At 33.7% G+C, this 17251-nt stretch overlaps 1 protein-coding gene and 1 long non-coding RNA gene across 7 annotated transcripts in view; one reads left to right on the top strand and one right to left on the bottom strand.

Annotated features, from left to right (window-relative positions):
* The window catches only part of NUP210L (nucleoporin 210 like), a 140764-nt gene that overhangs the window by 70650 nt on the left and 52863 nt on the right, over positions 1-17251 (top strand). For 5 of the 6 annotated variants that reach the window (XM_031966622.1, XM_031966619.1, XM_012548120.3 and 2 more), the window contains 8 exons: positions 1516-1714; positions 2150-2295; positions 4243-4464; positions 6222-6395; positions 11156-11348; positions 12978-13066; positions 13395-13499; positions 13807-13908. In XM_031966622.1, coding sequence (XP_031822482.1) covers positions 1516-1714; positions 2150-2295; positions 4243-4464; positions 6222-6395; positions 11156-11348; positions 12978-13066; positions 13395-13499; positions 13807-13908 — 1230 coding nt within the window. The remainder of the gene's footprint in view (positions 1-1515; positions 1715-2149; positions 2296-4242; positions 4465-6221; positions 6396-11155; positions 11349-12977; positions 13067-13394; positions 13500-13806; positions 13909-17251) is intronic. The other variant, XM_031966618.1, reaches the window with a different exon arrangement.
* LOC116423337 overlaps positions 1-17251 on the bottom strand; it is a 51270-nt gene that overhangs the window by 921 nt on the left and 33098 nt on the right. Inside the window, exon 2 of the long non-coding RNA XR_004233906.1 lies at positions 11464-11600. This is a non-coding gene — a long non-coding RNA (uncharacterized LOC116423337). The remainder of the gene's footprint in view (positions 1-11463; positions 11601-17251) is intronic.

Below are 17251 nucleotides of genomic sequence, written 5' to 3'. Positions count from 1 at the left end.
ACAGGTCCTGGAATACATATATTGACAATCAAAACAACTAGGCCTGCAGCCAAAAATATTATATCCAACAAAATTAAACAGACTATCGAATGGAAAAAATGGACATTCATAAATTGCCAGATGTTGAGGATTTTGTCTCAAACTAAACTGAATTTAATAAAAATTTAACATATAAGATGAAATTTTAATAAAAATTTAACATATAAGAATATCAAAGACTAAAATTTCAAGGGATTCAATGAAGACATTGTTTTATACGTGGAAATATAAACCATATGTCTAAGATTGATATCGGGAAAGAATGGAGGCAGAACTAAATATGATTTGACTTCAAAAAGCAAAATCATCTAGGAAAAGGTAAAAATAATAATTATGCCATACTAATGAGGTGCAAGAACAAGAATCGACACAGAAACATTAGATGGGGGAAAAGGGCTGGTAGTTCTGAAAACTTACATCTAGAATGGGTTAAATAGGAAACAATACATATATATATATATATATATACACACACACACACACACACACACACACACACACCATGAAGGGTGTACCACCCTCTAAAATCTATGAAGAAATAGGGGAGGAGGGAATAATTGATAAGTTGGGGTATAGAAGGATGTATAAATTTATGGTGGTAGGACAAGGTATGGAGATTAATGGGACTGGGATAAAGAGGGAGGAAAAGGGTAGGGGAAGAAAAGGGATCCATGGGTGAGGAAAGATTAAGTTAACTTGCAAAGCAAGTTAAGGAGTTGAACTAAAGTAGAAGAGTTAGCAGGGATAGGAAATAAGAGATACACAGAAACATAATTATAAGGTTCAGGAGTAGAATTTATTTTAAAAAAAAGACAAGTGATTTCTGATCTCAGTCAAACTTAAAAGATTAAATCAAGAGAGAAATCTACATTATATATCAGTCATATTTGTTTTAGATGCTTGTCTATAATGTAAATGTGTAGGGGTATTTATATATATATGTCTGCATGTTTGCCTATAGATGTATGTATGTGTATATATAGATACATATATGGGTGCTGGTGTGGGGGTATGAATATGTATTTTTATGTATGCCTATATATGCATTCAAAATATATATACATGTGGTCTGCTTAGTAATGGGAGGGAAGTAGGAAAAAAGAAAAAATGCATAGCAGAGAACAAAAGAATAACTTTATAAGGAAGCAAAGAAAAGCTGATCAGTCATGAATATAATCTCATCTTTTATTATATATGCTTTCTTAAAATGGAAATTTACTATTACATATTTCGAATCCTCCCTGGTGTTCTTCTGGGCACATTACAGTACTTTTGATTTTGTTTGTTTGTTTTTTCCTTTTTCTGTCTTTTTCTATTTTGTTTTTTCTCATTTTGTATTTCATTTAGATAAATTAATTTTTTTAAAAAGTCTGACCTTCCATCAAATCTTACAGGTCTAAAAAGGGTTATTCTGTTGTCATTTCAAGACTCTTTACTTGGCTTTCAGAGAAGATTCATGACCATTTTTCCTTCCAGGTATATGTTCTGAAGCTGAACAAGATAAAACTCTTGCCCTTTCATGCCGATGTGGAGATTGGTCAAGTCATAGAGATTCCTATTGCCATGTACCACATAAATAAGGAGACTGGGGGTGCCATGGCATTTACAGATTGCTCTCTTTTATCTCTGGATGTAAACATGGATAAACAAGGGGTCTTTACTCTTCTCAAAGAAGGTAAGGAAACAAGATTTTCTAATCTTGACCAGGAGGAGGTCAGAAGGAAGAAATTATGATAATTTTTTTAATGTTCTTTTATTAATAGGGAAACAGAGATTAAGTGACTTGTCCTGGATTTCCTACTGAGCCACTGGAAAAACAAAAAAAAACAAAAACAAAAACAAAAAAAAACCCTGTCCTTCCAGTTCTCAATCTAATTTCTTTTTTCCTTAAGTTACATGGATACAATTTATCTCGTTACATATTTTATTTGTTATCCCTTTCTACACTGATCACTGTCAGAAGTATGAGACATTAGATAGTATTGAACCTGAATCTAGGATGAGTTATTTTTAATGTGTATAAAATTTTCATTTTATTGATTTTCCCAGTCCTTGGACCTATATGCTGATGCTTATTTGCTTCATTCATATGATACCTTTTGATCCACAGGTACCCAAAAATCAGGACCAGTGTTCTGTTCTAGTACCCACATAGCAGCCAAGTCTTTGGGCCACACCCTGGTGACAGTGAGTGTGATTGTACATGAAGAATACTTTGAGAGCAGTGCCACATTTGCTGCTTATGAACCACTTAAGGTGAGATGTTCTAATAAGGAAGGGACCAGCAATTCTTTCCATGGGACTCAAAAAGAGTCATTACTTTGATTAATGGTCTCTGCTTTCAGATCTGTCATTTCTTTGTCCTATGAGTTTCTCACACCTGGGTCCTCTTTGAATAGCATCTACTTGGAGTCACAGTTATTTCATCAAACATTTAAATAAGTTAGGGAGTTTACTTAGGAGTACCTTTGAGCTACATTACAAATATATGTATGAGATACATACATTCTTAATTCTGGAAAATGAGACCTTCCTTCACAAGGGTGAGAATTTTATTTTCTTCTGCATCATATTCACAGATCTTCTGGGAAATGAGAATTGGATCCTTTTTATTGGTCAGCATTCCTATTCCATTTTGATAGAGCATTGTTGAGAAATGAAATTGCAGAATTTGGTTTTCATGAGCAGTTCACATTAAACTCTTTGCCTAATGTAAATATTTATTTAGAGGTTCAAACCTAAACCTCTTCTCACTGTTCTAACATTTCTAAGTTTATTGTATAGTTTTCTATATGTCTTTCTATATGTGTCCTATTGTAGATGATAATTTCTTCATTTGCATGTGTAATGTCAACACATTATCATGTAAGCTGTAGTAAAATTATTGGATGGTTATGATGATCCATATAATTATTTCAACCTTCCCTGTTTTGGAACCTGCCCATAGCAAAATAATTTGCTTATTATATATAATAAATTAATATGCTCTTAGAAGGAAGACATATACACTAAATGGTAAATATTTTAATCATTTTTCTTTTTTTGGCTCTTGCTCCTTTTATGTGCCTTTTAATTTAATAGGCAATATATATTCTCAGTTCATGCCTCCTAGAGGGCAAGTTTTGGTTGTTTGTTTTGCAGAGACAGCTCCAGGAAAAGCACTGGATTATGAGTCAGAAGATCTGAATTCTTTCCCAGCTCTGCCTTGTTGGGCAAATAACTTAATCTTTCTTAGTTTTCTTAGGTATTAAAAGGGGGGGTGGGATAATATCTTCCCTGCCTATTACAGATTAGCTATGAGATTTAAATGAGCAAATATATGTGAAAAACATAATACTCTAGTCTGAATCACTTTATAAATACAAAGTGGTATTATTATTATATTTTTAGTGGGGAGAAAGGGAGGGGTAGCTGTTCTTTGAAAAGAAATAGCATGCCAAGTAATATCCAGTAGGTTTTTATTGAGCATTTACTGTATTCATAGAACACTATGCCATGTGGAGCTACAAAGGAAATAATATAGTTCCTGCCCTTGAACTCTCAAATCAAGTCGGGGACATAAGATTATTTGCATTTGATGTGATTATGTAACATGAAATGACTAAGTGCCAAAATGAATGGTGATAGAGAATTCAAAGGAAGGAAGAATGGTTGTGGGTTAAATTAAAGGGGGGTCCCTTCATAAAGAAGATGGAACTTGAGGTAGACCTTAAATGATAGGGTAAGACTTGGTAAATCAGAAAGATCAAAATGTGAATTCCAGGTAAGGGGTCTAGTATATAAGGATATACATAAGGATCTTTTAGGAAAATGTTTTAAGTCCAGGATCATTTCCTATGAAAATGATAGGATAGACAGAATAAATAATAACCTTATGTAAAAAATGCTGAAATTTTTTCTGATCTTGCTGAAAAGTTATTTCTACTTCCTTGTGGTCCCATTCTTCTGGTACAAACAGAAAAAGGCCCACTGGTTGATACTATAAAAACTTGTGAGTGAATAATAAAGTTATGCTGAGAATCTGCATAGAATGAAGGAAACCATTCATTAAAAGGGGGGAAGGGCAGGTTGATTGATTGTCTTCTTGACAATTGTCCCAAGATGGGAAGAGCAGAAGTTATTTCTTGTTCCTGTTGGCCTAGAGACTAGGGCTGGCACCAGCTTTCCCAGCCAGTCAAGATTAACTTCTTTCCATATCTTCAGGCTGTGAATCCTGTCGAGGTAGCACTGGTGACCTGGCAGTCTGTGAAGGAAATGGTGTTTGAAGGAGGGCCCGGGCCGTGGATTCTGGAACCTTCACGATTCTTTTTGGAGCTGAGTGTGGAAAATGAATTGAAGATCAGTGTATCACAAGTCCGGTTACCAGCAAAGAGAAAACAGAACCAATATATCTACCGGATATTGTGTCGGGAATTAGGAGAACAAGTAGGAAAATGGCACTTTCTTTATATTTCTTAGAGAAAAAGTCACATAATACTTTATATTCTCAGTTTTCTTTTCCAAAATTTCATAAGAGAACTTTTCCTTCTGTCCAGCCAATGGATGGAAGGAGAATTATTGACTTCAGGGCTGGTGCTCTATTCATTGTGCCACCTAGCTGCCCAGTGGAAGGTTTTTAAAAACTGACTTGCCTTTTATGCACCTGAAGGTTTCAGTTTATCAATCTGAGGATTCTGATAGTTCCCCAAATAAAAATCAAGCCCTTTTTTGTAGTTAGCAGATTCATCCTTCATGATTTTTATTGTCATGGTATTTGAGTTAGAAGAACCTTAGACATGACCTAGTCCAGAGGGATTAGACCCACACCCTGTAGGCCATATGTGCCCATAACAATCCCAAGTGTGGCCAAACCTGATAAAAATATACTTGGGAATTATTTAATAAAACTAAACTAAAATAAAGCATTGACAATATTTTAACATTTTTTAAAGTCTACATGCAACCCACAAGCATCTTTATGTGTAGTTGTGTAGCCCTATTTTTATTTGAATTTGATACTACTGATCCAATCCAGTCTTCTAGATGTTCTGCTTCTACAAGAGTTTTTTTTTTTTTATTAAAGAAACATTTATTGTGTATTTACTGTATGCAAAGGACTGTACTAGGTGTTGCTTCCTTTCTAGTACAAGCACTTAAAATGAAAGAAAAAATAAGGAAAATTTATTTAACCATAATCTGGGAATTTAGGTTGCTTCTAAATTACATATATATTATTCCTTTTCCATAGATTTAACTTTTTATATGAAAACTTTTAATAAAAGTGCCTTTGCTTAATTAATTCTTATCTTTTGGCAGACCCCTTATGCTGCTCAAGACTTTCTTCAGACTTCATTAAGAATGGACAATTCTAAAGAACAGCCCTTAATTTACATTATAGAAATCCTATCAAAGAGTTTAGGTTAACTATGATAATAACACTGGCAGTTATATGCAAAAATGATATTACTATCCATCATCAATGAGAACATGCTTTGAATTACTTTTCTAGTAGTCAGTTATGGGTTTTCATTAATCCATCCCCTTTCCTACCTTATTTAATAATATAGATGTTTCAACAGAGCTGCCCACAGTTAAGGATTTAGTCTGTGACTCTGAAATAGAACATAAATAACATAAGTAATTGCACTGGGGATTACACCCAAGATTTTGGCCTCATTAGTATCATGCTGTACCCAGCTGAGGTAATATTCTTGAGTCCATAATATCTGTAATTAACTTGACTATATATTCAGTGATGCAGGGGTTAATAATCTAATGTAAAACCCTTTAGCTTCTCCTTTGCTCTCTTCACTTTCTACAATTTGTTAGCACTTTCACCAGGAGAAAATGAAATACAAATTAATTTTATTCTTTGCAAGTAGCTGTGATAAAAGTTTTAGTAGAACATAGATTGAAACACTTGGCAAAAATAATGTATTTTGTGTGTATGTATGTGTGTATATGCACACATATCTATAATAAATATTTTTTTATTTTTTCTATTAATTTTGTCCCTACCCTCCATTAATGCAAATATTTAAGAATTATAACATTTCCAAAAAAACTATCTGTATATAATGTCTAAGTTGTTGTTACATCCTTTGATTATTAAGTTGATATTTGACTTACTATATTCTATCTGGTGTATATCTGGCATAAAATGCTCCCCCATTACTGCTTGTCTCTTTTTATTGTCTTCAAAGGTACTGACATTCCGAATTGGAAATCATCCAGGTGTCCTAAATCCCAGCCCTGCTGTGGAGAGGGTACAAGTACGTTTTATTTGTGCTCACCCTGCCAGTATGTCTGTAACTCCAGTATACAAAGTACCCACAGGTGCCCAGCCATGCCCACTGCCACAACACAACAAACAACTGGTGAGTGCAAATTATATTTAAGATTGTCAGTATACTGTCTTTTAGTATATATGGGTTAATAGACCCAAGATATAGCTTTTACTTTATTTGAACTATGAAAACCATGTAATGATTAAAATTAAAACAAACTGAGGCACAGAGTTCTGAGTATGTTAGTTTATTGGTAAGGCTATCAGTCACCAATAAAAGGGATCTTTAGCTCCTCAAAAAACAATAAATGAGGACAGACATATCATTTTTATAGACAAAAGGAGAACCATCCGAAAATTAGAAGGCAGTATGCTAAATGGTGAAACCAGTATGATTGTTTACGAAGTTAGAAACATCTGTAGATGGGGGAAGGAATGACAGTATGATTGGTTGGAAATCTGGAAAGCTACTAGCAACACTCCCTCCTTCTTTCATGTTGTGAAAAGCTCACTGGTGATATGCACCTGCATGACTGGTTAGTATTACAATAACAAACTATACCAGTGACATGTTTGTGTTCACTCTATCATTGCATTGTCATCCAACTTTTGATTATACAAGTGATGCTTCCTCCCCTCAATTTAGTTGATATAGTGATATAGTCATTCATACCTGATAACATTTTAATGTGATAGTGAACAGAGGTGTGAACACCACTCTGATTTAATCATGCAGGGAACATATTAGAATTGACTGAACAAATTAGCAGAACCCCTAAGGAATCTAAATACCTATACCTTAGATGAATTTCAGCATATGGAGAGTGGAAAAGATTGCAAGCAGATTGCTACTTGTGTGGTAAGATTAGTCTTCCTTCCCTCCCCTAACTCCTGCAAAGAGGAAGAAAAAAATTCTCTTTTCTTTTTATTTCTTTTAAGTCACAGCATGTAGAAACAAAGCAGAAGAGTTCTTTAGTGCAAGAGAAAATTCATACTATATGACCTTTACCCCAAAAAGATTTTTAAAAAGAAAGGGAAACAGCCATATATACAAAATAAATTGTGTCGTGAAAAAGAATTGTAAACTAATAAGGTACCTATGATCCAGAGAATAGCTTAACAAATGGTTTATATTGTATGGGAAGAAACGTTAAAATGGATAATTTTAGAAAAACATGTGAAGATATATATGAACTGATACAGAGTGAAGAGAGAAGAAATAGAAAAACATACTCCAGGCAGACATGGCTACAGAGAGACCATTACTTGAGGGCCCAACAACCTTTAGGAATGGTCCAGTTGGCAGTAGAAAAGCAAGCTAGCTGTGGAAAAGAATAGAATCTGAGAATCTACTTGATCAGTCTACCTCACAAAGATCTTGGGAGCTGTGTAGACTTGTGAATTGCTTGTATAACTCATGTATCCCACACATGTATAAGTACATGTTCTGTCATTACTATTGTACTTCTACCACTGTACTTCAAGTTTGAGCCCACTCTTCCCATGTACGTTGGATATATTTATGGAAGGTTTATAGGAAGATGGGGAGATTGTTTTAAAACTACTATTTTTACCTACCATCTTAGTAAATGCCTTTACTAAAATTGTGTCTACTGGCAGATTGTTCAGAAGTACACAGGTTGGGGTTTGTGAACTACATAGTATTGAAAGTACAAACCTCACAGGGTTACCCCTGTGTTGGAATCTTTACAGAGTGTTAAGTCATTAGAGTTGATAGAGACAATAATTATCTAATTTAGCATGGTTTAGTATGATTGATCTGATCCTACGAGGAGATGTTATGGGCCAGAACTTGAAACAAGGTACTAAGTACAACTGATAGAAATAATGCTTGTGTTCACACCTTTAGAAACCTCATATAAGCAAGAAGTATTTAAGTACTCATTGGTGTTCACATGTTTGGGAGATTTCAGGGTTTAGTATAAGATATCTGAATTCACACGTCCCTTGAAGCTCTCAGGGCCAGAGAGCACTCTGGGAGAAACCCATAATCCCATTCTCTCAGAAGAGATCCTATATAAGAAACAGACAGAGGCTCTCTCGGAGAGTTGAGCTGAAAACATTGAGAGGGGAGTGTCAAGTCAGTTCAGCAGAAGCCCTCTCTCGGAGGCGCAACCAAATTCACTTCATCTCACACAGCTGTGTGGCTGGGCTCCTGCACTTCCTCCACTGAGACCAAGCTGGCACCCCCAGGCAAGGAGATGCTGGCTGGAGGCTGAAGAAAGCAGAGGCAGAAGCAAGGGACAATCTGCAAGAGCTCTTGGAACCAAGCAGAGAGATAGGCCTCTGAGCTAACTGGGCCCAAGGAAAGAAATAAGAAATAAAAGATCTGAACTTTTATCACCTGGCTGCGTTTGGGGTGATTATTACTCTTAACTGAAACTAAGGCTGCCACCAGAAAACCTCCTTGAGAAACATGCTCCCAGAGAGAACCATTATATTATATTTTAAAGAAGAAAAACACCACACCCCTGGAAAATAAGGTAATAGCCACATTGTGGGCACCTAACCTTGGAGTGCAGATCTAGGGAGTAGACTAGAGAGAATTCTACAATTATATTAATATAAAATATTTTATTAATAAAGTATAAAGGAGAACTTGCATAATCAAAAATTATAAAGAATGTAGAAACTTAATTTTAACATTCATCCCTATCAAAGCCTTATTTTGCCTCTAATAGTTTTAGTAGTAAGTATTAAATAAAAATTAGTAACATAATATTAAGTAAAATATTAAGAATGTAATGCTCTGACTAGCTTTCTGGAGGGCCTTCGGATGAACCTTGGTCTCAGCAAAATAATTACTACAAGAATAGTCAGGAATAAAGTCCAAAGTCTTTATTATCTCCTTCACAAACTGTCTCCTTTGCCTGGGGCTGGGCTAGCTTTCTGGGGGACCTTCAGATGGGCCTTGATCTTAATGGAGAAGTGAAGGAGACAGGACACCCACCAAGAGGGTTTTTATCTTTGAATCTGTCCTCCAGTCCTCTGTCTTCTCTGTCTATCTCTGAGTCTGTTTTCCCTCCCAGATCTCTTAGCTCTTATATACACTAAGTACATCATCATAAGTGTCAATCTTGTAGAATAGGTGTCAACTTGTAGAACTACTAAGTACATGTAAACTAGAGAATCATTGTCTCAATTATACTGAGTTAACATCTTGTTGTAGGATTAAATCAATCACACTGAGCCTTAAGTATACCTTTTCAGAGTTCCTGCCCTCTATATAAGAGTAATAAAATTAATAAACTCCGTTCTATGCTTCCTTATGAAAAGTACTTAGCAAGTTAAGTAGTGAGATAACTAGTAGTGATTAGAGTGGGAAGGAGGAGAATAAATTCAAACATTAGATCATTGGCTCATTCATAATAATTGATTCCTAATTGTAATTCTGCCCTTAGTGAAAGGCTATACAGAACAGATTATACAATAACAACAACATTGTAAAAATAAATAACTTTGAAAGACTTAAGAATTCTGATCATTGCAATTACCAACATGATTCCAGAAAACTCATGATAAATAACATTACCCATTTATTAAGTAATGGACTCAATAGAAGATGTGTGGTAGTTGTTTTGCTTGACTATGCACTTTGTTAAAAAGGTTTTGTTTTTATTTTTCTTCCCAGGGAGGCAGAATAGGGAAAAGGAAGAGGTAGAATGAAAAAAGTACATATTTATTAATTGAAAAAAAATTAATTCTGTATTTTAGAGTACACAAAAGATTGCATGCTAAAAATTAATAAATTAGTACTTATTAAGTGCTTACTATGTACCAGGTACTATGCTAACCATTAAAAAAGTAAAAATAGCAGTCCCTATTCTCAAAGTGCTTATGTTATAATGGAGAAAAAAAAACACAGATGAAGAGAATGACATAAGGAAGAGAGTTTGGGTCTGAGAAATCATAGATATTGAGTTGATCCAAAGGATATTCTTTTGATACTCTCTAAAAGCAGTGGCAGTTTTTTGTTTGAATATTCTGCTTAAAATAGGAGATGAAAAAGGCATAAGAATGGACTATACATGCACAGTATCAGAACAATAAAATTGCCTCTATGAGATGTGAAGTATGCTATCTAGTCTGGGGCTGACTAGGTATAGTGGAGTAGGAAGATGGCTCAGCCTATGGGCAGGAGATCTGGAGGAACTCATCATGTGTGCAGAACCACAATGAAAGATTTTTGTTGTATAATGTACCGTGCAGTTTGAAAGCAAAATTATGCTACATGAACGTAATAAAAAAGTCATGTGCTGTAAGAAATAATGAATCTGATTAATTCCAAGAAGCATGAGAAGATTTACTCAGCTTATATAGAGTGAAGTAATCAGAGCCAGGAAAATAATATGCATAATGACTACAACTTTATATACATGGAAAGAAAAGAAATTAAATGGAACACTGTGTCATTAATTATAATAACAAATAATTTGAGGGGAAATTTTGAGAAAATTCCCCTTTGCAGATGTGGGTGACTTAAATATTATGCATATTCTTTCAGACACAATTAGTGTTTTGGTTGGTTTTGCCAAACTGCAGTTTTTTTCTTTTTGATGTTTTATGTCAAAATATGCTCATTAGGGAGAGAGATAAGAAAGAATACATTTGAAAATGTAGTTAGTATAAAAACAAAAGCTAAGAATAAAAAGAAGATATTTTTAAAGTATGGTGATACAGTGGTCAGTCCCTTCTCTCTGAGAGACCTGAGTGTCTAGAGAGATTAATAATATAATGATTTAATTTGGACAACATGACCACAGTATAAAATAATTTATAAAAAAATTTGGTCCCTACCATAATACCAGGGCCTGTTGTGTTTGAACTCAGATTCCTGTGTCAAGCCTGAGGAATACTGTCCTTGAACTAGCAATGTTTGACCAGCACCGAAGAAAGTTTGATAATTTCAGCTCCTTGATGCTGGAATGGAAATCCTCCAATGAAACCCTTGCCCATTTTGAGGATTATAAACTAATGCTAATGGTAGCCAAGGATGATGGAAGTGGACAAACTAGACTACATGGTAATTTTTATTAACACTTTATAATTTTAATAGTGATTTCAATGTATTATCTCATTTAATTCTCACAATATCATAAAGTAGCTAAGTGTAAATATCATTGTCATTTTACAGTTACCTTTCTGAAACTCATAGGTTAGATGACTTTGCAAGTAAGCAGAACTGGAACTCAACATTCAGCTTTTCCTGCTTCACATACAGTTCTTCCTGTGGGAATTTATAAAATGTTCCGACATGCCTGCCATGTCTTTGTACCTGTAGAAAAAGATTTCATTTGAAATTTGATAATCAAAACTGTATCTCTTGTTATCTTTTAATTTAAAAGTCATACCTCCTTCTGCAAGACACAAGTAATTTCATTTCTAGCATATTTCTTATGAAAATAAAATTGAATCAATTGTAATAAATGTATATTGAATTAAATTTACAAATATTGGTTGAATGTCTATTCCAGGCTTAATGAGAAATATTTTTTAAAAGAGACATTAGACAATGTTCTTGCAAAGAGCATATGATCTAGTAACAAGTATAAGACATATATTGTCTTGTTTAAAAACAAGACAAGAAGACAATACAAGTTGCCTGGTATTGAGTCCCCACAATTGATATTGCCCTTATTTTACAACCTCATAGTGAAAACTGATCAACACTACTCCTTTCTCTATCACTTTGCCTCTGCTTATATTGCTTTATACCCCTTTTCGCACTTACTGACTCTTTAAAGAGTCACTTAAATGTCACCTCTTCTATGAAATTTTCTTTGAGCTTGTCCAGTTGGTAATGACTTCCCCCTTTGTAACACTATTTTTTTTGCTACTTAATTGTCAAATTGTGTATTATAGGTATCTCCAACAGAATATTATAGATAACTCCATGAGGGTAGACAGTTTTCTCTAAACTTTATAATTCCTTAGTAACTAGCAAAGTAATGTTATTAAATATTTTGGTATAAATATATCTATAAATGTAAAGTTAACAATGTAACTTTTAGTAAGAGTAAGTACAAAAGAAGTTAGAAAATTAGTAGAGGCTATAGTCATCTGGAAAAAATTCCTGAAGAAAAGGTATGCTTTTAAATAGGGTTTAAAGAATGGGAAGGCTATGGAAAGAGAAATGAAATGGGGCATAGAGTTTCTAAAAGAATCTGTGCAAATGCCTCACATTGGCTAATGGTGCTGTGGAAAGCCAACAAGAAAATTGGTCTAACTTGAATCTACAGTGTTGTTATTGTGGAATAAAAGAGGAGGTTGCTTAGAATAGTAAAATGGATCCAAATTTTGTAGGACTTTGAATGCTAGGTTAAAGAGTTTGGGTGGAGGTTTGTACTAGATGGTCATTCTATGACATCTGTGAGAGAGATTCAGTGGGGAATTGGTAATCATAGTTTTTGTGTAGGGGAGTAAAATAATGGAAAGTACTGTCTTAGGAAATTTATTTTGGCAAACTTAAGCAGCATGAATGGGAGAAGGATATCTCAAGGAAATAGCCATTTGTTTTTCTTTCCCAACAAATCTTGTACAGAAACAATGTCATTTATTTAATCTTTGAAAAAATCAGTAGAATTAAGTCTTCCTTCTAACCTTTCTCCATTATTCAGCTTGTTTTTTTAATGAAGTTAATTGTATGTTCCAGGGCATAAGATCCTGAAGGTACACCAGACCAAAGGGACTGTACTCATTGGAGTCAATTTTGTGGGCTATTCAGCAAAACATAGCCCAAAAGTAAGTAAGAATGAGAGAAAGATTTCTTAACACTTCTAAATGGAGTTTGCTTAGTTAGTTAGCAAACTTCCTTATTATTAGTATCAAATATATATATATATATATATATATATATATATATATATATATATATATATATATATATTAAATAAGTTTGATGATTGAGACTTTTTACTTTAAGGATTTCCCAATTAAAGAAAAACATCCAAGAACTATGTGTTTTTAGCACCTTTAAGGGCTAATTTCTTTGACTCTGGGAGAGGTAGGTAGAGGAAGTTAAAAGGAAAGGTTTATTTTTAACTTTCTGTGGTTCTTATTACATTTTCAGGAACTCTCCAACTTGCCCAGATCTGCTGCTGTGGAATTGCTCCTAGTGGAAGATGTGACTGTAGTGCCAGAAAATGCCATAATATATAATCACCCTGATGTGAAGGTAAGAGTTTCCCAGGTGTAAACTGACTTTAATCATGTTGGATAGGAAAGTAGTACAAATTTGTTCTTAAATCTAAAATCTTGGTTAAAGTTATTAGCATAGCTTCCAAAGTAGTGATATCAAAACATCAATAAAACATTTGGTATATAGATAATAACTAATGTAATTATTTTTAAAATTTATTGTGGTGATCATTCTCTGTCTGGAGTACTGTTACCCTAATAATTTAAGCAATAGCCTCTTTAGAATGGCATATAGATTTTTTTCCCCTGTTAATACCTTATAAACCAATATTTTTCCTCTATAGGAAATATTTAGTCTTGTGGAGGGATCTGGTTATTTTTTGGTCAACAGCAGTGAACAAGACATTGTCACTATTACCTATATGGAATCTGAGAGTTCAATTCAGGTGAGTGAATGTAATAGACGGTCCAGACTTTTATCGTATCATTCTTAAGCTTTGTTCTCCTAGAAGACATTTTGGGCAAGTTTCTTCCAAAATATTATTTCTGATTAATTGGAATTATTTTCTTTTTTAAGCTTTTAAAAAGTTTTTTATATGATTTTGACAAACATCAATCAATATGAGCATTTTTGTATACAAAAAACAGAAAAAGAGAATTGTATATTAAACCATGAATTTCTTCTATGTCCAACATGCTCATTGATAACTTTTCTTTCTTGTATTATTATCACTATCCCTTTATAACTCCCCTGTACTTCCCCATGATGAAGTTAGTATCTTCTCAATTCCTGGTGATGATGAGGTTAGTATCCCCTCAATTTCCAGTGGTGATGAGGTTAGTGGCAATAGGAGAGTTGTTAAAAAAAAAAAATCCCCTTTTAATTGGCCTCAGGTTTAAAGTGAAAGAATTCACTTATTCCCGAATTATTAATTGCAAAATGAAAGTTTATTATTGGATAGAAACCAGTTTGCTAAGAGACTGACTTCTATAATGGCAGAGTCCTATTGGGGAAATGGAATTTGGTGCTGAGAGAATCAGTGGGCAGAGTCCTAGCAGCTGGGTAAGCTACTTTAGATCTTCTGCAAGGAGTGAGTTTAAGGGAACCTGTTATATAGGTATCTTGGTCGGGGGTTGGGACAGCCTGAGCTGATCAGACTAGGATTTCTCAATTGAATGAGAATTTAGAATCTCAAAAAGATGAATGGGAGTTGATTTGCCCTTAAATAGTATTTCTTCTCTCATCCTGAGAAGATGGGCTCTCTTTAGACTCCTTGGAGCCTGGGAGATCCTGTTCTCTCAGATCAAAAAGGGGACACACTTTAATTTTAAAGGGAACACAGTTTAGTGATAATCTTAAAGGGAACACAGCTTCAGTAAAGGGAACAGTTTCCCTCCCACTTTATCCATACACACACATATGAAATTAAAGCCTTCCTTTGTAACAAATAAGTATAATCAAGCAAAATAAACATATTATTCATGTCTGAAGACATATAGCTGAAAATATGTGTGTACCTACAGTCCATTATCCCGGCTTCCGAAAAATAAAAAACATGCTTCATTGTCAGTCTTCTGGAGTCATTAAATCGGTTCAGAGATCTTAGAGATTTCAAAGTTGTTTTCCTTTACATATTGTATTCTGATTTTGCTTACTTCACTCTGAAATCTGTTCATACAAATCTATTGAGGTTCAGATGAATTTGTCCTTTTTTCATCCTTTTTTTATAGAATAATAATATTCATTTTGTTCATATCCCATAACTTGTTCAGCCATTTACCTATTTATGAACAGTCACTTTGTTTCCAATTAATTACTACAACAAAAAGAACTGGTATGAATATTTTTGTACATATGGGGTTTTTTTCTTCTGTCTTTGTCTTTGGAGATATGTGCCTTGTAGTAATACTGAAGGTCAAAGGGTTTACAAAGTCTAGTGACTTTCTGAACATAACTCCAAATTGCTACCCACTGTAGTTGAACCAATTCACAATTCCAGCAATAGTGCGGTAGCATTTCCTCTCCAACAGTTGTCATTCTCCTTTTTTGTCATTTTTACCATGTTGATGGGCATATTGTAGAAACTGAGAATTTTAATTTTAATTTCCATTTTTTTATAATTGATTTGGAGGATTTTTTCAAAAGATGTAGCTTGAATTTCTTCTTTTGAGAACTGCCTATTCATATCCTCTGACCACAAGTTATATTTCTTGCATATCACAAATAATTGGACAGAGATTTAAATCTTTTTAACCCAACAGTTATTAAGTGCCCGTTATATCCAAGGCACTAGGAATTCAAAAACAGAAATAGTCTTTCTCTTCAAGGAGTTTACCTTCCATGGCAAACTGTTAAAACATATTGTTAAATTGTTAAGCTGTTAAACCTGTTAAAACATATACATAGATAAATAAATAAAGATAATTTGAGGAGAGAGGAAATGCAATGAGGAGAAAGGAAGATAAGGAAAGATTACTTGTGGGAAGTAGCATCTAAGCTTAACTTAAAAGGAAATGAAGGATTCTAAGAAGTTGTGGTGATGAAAAGGAGTGGCACACCTACCTTAGGGAACGAGCATAGAAAGGCCATGATATAAACGATGGAATGGTGCTTTAATTTGGTTGGAATGAGATTGCATGAAGGGAAGTAAAATGAAATACATCTGGAAAGGTAGCTGGAGCCAGATAGTAGGTTACCACAAAAAAAAAAAAACCCAGATTGAGGAAGTTGTATCTTATCCTGGAGAAAAATATTTTTGAGCAGAGTTATGCTTTGGTTTTCTCTCTAGTTTAGGAAGATTATATTAACTGTTGTTTGAAAGATTAAGGGAATAAGCATAGACAAAGAGGAAAAAAAAATTACTGCTTTCTGAAGATGATACAATGATTTATTTTAAAAATTCTAAGGTGCCAGTCAAAAAATGAATTGAAACAAATATTAACTGCTATAAAGTTGTAGGATATAGTCAGTTCTTATAAATCATCAACATTCCTACATGTTATCAATAAAGCCCAGAAGAAGAAGCTAGAAAGACAACTTCCATTTAAAATACAGCAAAAGATATAAAATATTTTGGAGTGTATCTACCAAGATACAAGAAAAGATGAATTCAGCTATGAAAATATTCTTTGCAGAAATTAAGACATAAATAATTGAAGAAATAACATTGTACTTGTAGGTCAAAGCAATACAATAGATAGCAATACTAAATTACTTATTTAGCACTTTACAAACCAGACTACCGAAAGATATGTTTATGTTAGAAATTTGAATTATGATTATGTTAGGAAAAAAAACAATTCATATGAAAGAAAAATAGATCATTAATTTTTGATAGTAATAATGAAAAAGGCAAGAAAAAAGGGGAACATTAAAAACTGCAAACTATACTACAAATTAATAATTATTAAAAATGATTTAGTATTTTAAAAATAGAAAGGTTGGTCAGTGGAAGAGATTATATATACTACATAAGAAAGTGAGCAAACGAGCATAATAGCATAGTGTTCAGTACATCAAAACATCGTAATTATGGTAGGGGTAAGGATTCACTGTCTGACAAAAACTGATGGGAAAAATGGAAAAGACAGTTTGATAAAATTAGGTATATACCATCATTTCACACCAGAATAAATTCCAAATGGACATATAACTTAGACATGTAAAGTGACATTAGGAATTTAAGAAAACAAAGGGGAGAAAATGATCTTTCAGTTCAGTGGCTAGGAAAAAGTGTTGCAGAAAACAAGATGAAAAATTTTAATTAATAAAATTGAAAAGTTTTGCAT

This window comes from Sarcophilus harrisii, chromosome 4 (assembly GCF_902635505.1).
Source record: "Sarcophilus harrisii chromosome 4, mSarHar1.11, whole genome shotgun sequence".
NCBI lineage: Eukaryota > Metazoa > Chordata > Mammalia > Dasyuromorphia > Dasyuridae > Sarcophilus > Sarcophilus harrisii.
This window is presented reverse-complemented; position numbering and strand designations above follow the sequence as displayed.